Here is a 4,045-nt window from a genome sequence, read left to right on the forward strand (position 1 = left end):
GGATTGAAACTCTTAGGAAAGTAGACAATCACTTTAATTTATCCTAAGGTGGTTGGAACTTGATCTGAGGGTCTCAAGGGTGCACTCTCTGTCTCGAATAACAAATAGCGTGTCTGTGCTCACTTTGTCGTCTTTTTGTCTAACAACCATCAATGCCCAGAAGGCAACTTGGAGAAAGCACAGAGGCGGAAACTTGTCATGGGCACCATAATTTATCCCAGGTGTTCCCCTTACTAAAGAAACCATATCATATGTTACGTAAGGCTTACCTGTGGGAGACACTAAACCCTCAATGAGTGTTGACGCAGGTACTGGAACTCCGTGAGCTTTTGCGGCCTGAGCGAGGAGTAACGGACAGAGCCTGAAGGCAGTAGGTGGTTTTCGGACGTAGCGACTCAATCACAAGCTCCTTGGAGCAACTGTCTGTTTCATGAACTTCCTATTTGGGAAAGAAGATTTTTGTGAAGGTTTAGCATGCTGAATTTGAGGAGTTTGAAGTCATTCATAATAATTATAATACTATAATAACTGGGCTGTCGGCTAGAAAATTTCCAGGTTGGAAATAGGCTAAATGAAGCACAATTTGCTCTGCACATGTTAATCTTATATGCAGATTTTTTTTTTTTTTTTTTTTGCTACAATGTAACAAAATCGTAGAAAAAAAAAAAGCTAAATTAACTCATTCCTATCATTTGCTCTCTCAGAATATTAAATAGTTGTTTCTTCTGTTGAACACAAAATATATTTTGAAGAACCAAAACATTTGGTGATCACAAAAAAAATCCACAGAAGAAAGCAAGTCATACAGCAAACCAGACAAAGTAACTGCCAATACTGTTTAAAATGTTATTCAATATTATAATTTTTTTGTTGTTGAACTGAAGTTGTGTATATAATCTGAACAACACCACTCTTGACTATGTTTAAATCTATAATTTCTTACCTCTTCTATGCCATTGTGCATTAAGTATATTCTGAAAGTCAGTTTCTGTAGTTTTGTCACTCGTATTCTGCCCTTCTGTCCTCGAAGTGGTGTCCTCGGAGGTCGGATCTGAACTGTAATGGTCTGTCCTGTCACAGTCAGCTTTATCTGGGGTGGGCTGAAATTGGCTGTAATTTAGAGAAAGTTATTAGGAGAGGACTTCCACAGAAAATTTTTTTTATACCATTGCCATAACAAAATACCAATATACCAATTTCAACCATCATCAAAATCAGGATCATTTCAGATATAGACAATGTATAAACTAGAATTAGAATTAAAACAATGTAGTATACTCACTTTCCCACTGAGGGTAAAACCTGTGGCTAAGGACCCATGATGAGAAGCCCTCAGGGGAGAGGGAACGGACCCTGGCGTAGTACCATTCTCTGGGATCTGATGTCGCCTGGCTCAGATCACACTCCAGCTTGTGGATTCCTTGACAATGATCAGAATTAGTCCACTCCTTGTCTCCGTATCTAAAATCAAGAGAGGTCACCAATATGAAAAATTCCATTGCTACCAAAATGTGAGGATTCACCATACCATTTATTAAAGTTACAAACATAAGTTCAAATTTTTGACAAGAAAGTTGTGCACGCTTACATTTTATACTGAACAAAATATTTCAGGCTTTTGGCAGATTTGTTTGGATGTTTCCAGTGCAAGACATTTCTGAAGTCCAAAGAATGGAATTGTACTTCGAGGGGAGCCAAATCATCCTGCTGAGAAGGGCTACCTTAAAGACAGTACAAGTGAAACGTCACATGGATGGTTCATTGTTTTCATGCAGGCTGCCAATGACTTTAATTTGAAGCTAAAGAATCGTTTGTATAAAAAGTTTGCAGATAATATTCAAAACGCTCAATTTCAGTGCAAGAGACAAGCTATTGAACTTACAGTCTGCCCAACAGAGAAGGGACATCGCTAAAACAAGGTCCAGCCATTGAGGTCCAGTCAGGGCAAACATGGTGAAAGGCATTTTGGCTGTTCATCTCTGAGACCTTTAAACCTCCCCGTTTCCTCTTTTCGGCCAACACACGTCACTAAAATTTCCATGGGCAACCCTTTACCATATATGTCAATGTGTGTCATCCTGTTATTATATGTTTTTCTTGAATCAATGATGTCTAAATGAAGAGTTCAGATGCAAAAGCCTCTAAGTGCCATCTGAAATTTTCTTCTAGAATGATCATTTTTATCAAGCTCATATATTTAAGTTCAGTAATTTCACTTAAATGGCAATAAAAATGACCTATTAATTGCCATTTAAGTGAAATTACTGAACTTAAATATACGAGCTTATGTTCAGTATTAGATATCATGATGAGAGTTGTTCATTGATCAAATATGCTTTATGACGATCCAAAATACATTCATAAAACTGTTGTATTGAAAAAAAAAAAGTGTCATTTCATTTTAAATAGTTCCTCTGTAAGGAAAACATGAGTTGACTGGAAACAAAAAGAGTGGTTTTATCTTGTGCTTGAGACGCTCGTCTGTTCTTCATCACAGCACTGCTGCTTTCACACCTGCTCACGCTGACAGTGCAGCTCTTAACAGGAAAGGGAAATACATGTACTATAAATTTAATAAGATCAGATACCAAGGCAAGATCAGTTGATACCTACATGAATTTTGGAAACGGTGTAACCACATTTCCTCTTTCGTGTATAGTTTGAAATGTATCTACCTGCTTGTAAGACCTATCTAAGACCCTGACCTTTCACTTTGTTCCCTAGCCTTTGTTTTTTTCACTTCACTTTTATTGTTAAAAGGACATTTGCATGTCTGATATGACGAGCAGTGTCACGTATTACCAGCTAAATACCACATTTTACCTGTTGCCATTTTGCAATGGAGGGTATTTCAGTTTGACAGTGGAAAATAATACAAATTGGTACTGTATGTAATTCCATATATGTTCATTTCAATTAAACATATATGTTATAGTTACAGTTTTTCTCGATTGTTTACACACATTTTCTGGTACTTGAGACACAATGACCACAACATGTAACTCATTCACCAACCCCCTGAGCCAATTCTGCTAAACTACAAGCACAATTCCTGCTTTACACTCAAACTGCAGTTCTACAACACACTTTTGGCACAATTTTCATGCAGAAAATCTCTTGTTTTCACAAGGAACACACTGCCATTCAAATATGCACACTGACTCTTCACATGGGCAAACACCCGTCACACAGTTTTACAATTAGCAATCAGAGCTTTAGCATAAAAGGGCAACAGGTCAGCTCTACAATGGAGCAATGGATGCTAACATTGGATTTTTTTTTTTATTACTGTAACTGTATACAGTAAATTCTTCTGTTGTTTTGTATGTAGACCACTGTATGTCCTACTTTGTGTTGGTTGGGATGTACACTGTGTATATTGTTTTTGTGGCCTAAGGCCTAAGTCATTATGATGAATGGAGAAGAAGTGTTTTCCATTCATCATAGTGTTTTACACTGAGCACATCAGTGTTCAACTGGTTCTTATAAATGTCTATTCATATGATGGTTTGTGTGTGTCATTTGAAAACAAAATACCATTTTGAGAAGAAATAACATTGTTTTGAATGTAAAGTTTCATTTTGCAGGAGAATTGAGGGGTTTTGCCCATTGTGTGTGTGTTTTTGGATTTGTGTGTAGAGTTCTGAGAATATGAGGCATGCTTTCAGAAAATGTGTGTAAACAATCGAGAAAAACTGTATTTTTTCCACAAAAACAGTGTACACAGTGTACATCCCAACCAACACAAAGCTGCACATACAGTGGTCTACATACAAAACAACAGAAGAATTGAAAATCCAATGTTGGCATCCATTGCTCCATTGTAGAGCTGACCTGTTGCCCTTTTATGCTAAAGCTCTGATTGCTAATTGTAAAACTGTGTGACGGGTGTTTGCCCATGTGATGAGTCAGTGTGCATATTTGAATGGCAGTGTGTTCCTTGTGAAAACAAGAGATTTTCTGCATGAAAATTGTGCCAAAAGCAGAGAATTGTGTAGTGTTTTGAAAAAAGTGTGTTTTAGAACTGCAATTTGAGTGTAAAGCA

The 4,045-nt window shown here is 37.2% G+C and overlaps 1 protein-coding gene across 1 annotated transcript; it reads right to left on the reverse strand.

The window, feature by feature from the left end:
• Positions 1-289: 289 nt before the first annotated feature.
• On the reverse strand, positions 290-1,964 carry il22ra2 (interleukin 22 receptor, alpha 2; the record flags this gene model as incomplete). The annotated part of the gene is made up of 5 exons (XM_081350936.1): positions 290-439; positions 944-1,110; positions 1,283-1,461; positions 1,589-1,717; positions 1,879-1,964. 5 exons carry the CDS (start codon positions 1,962-1,964, stop codon positions 290-292), a joined length of 711 nt encoding a protein of 236 aa, XP_081207062.1.
• Positions 1,965-4,045: the final 2,081 nt, after the last annotated feature.

Source organism: Scardinius erythrophthalmus (assembly GCF_964197995.2).
Source record: "Scardinius erythrophthalmus genome assembly, chromosome: 21".
Taxonomy (NCBI): domain Eukaryota; kingdom Metazoa; phylum Chordata; class Actinopteri; order Cypriniformes; family Leuciscidae; genus Scardinius; species Scardinius erythrophthalmus.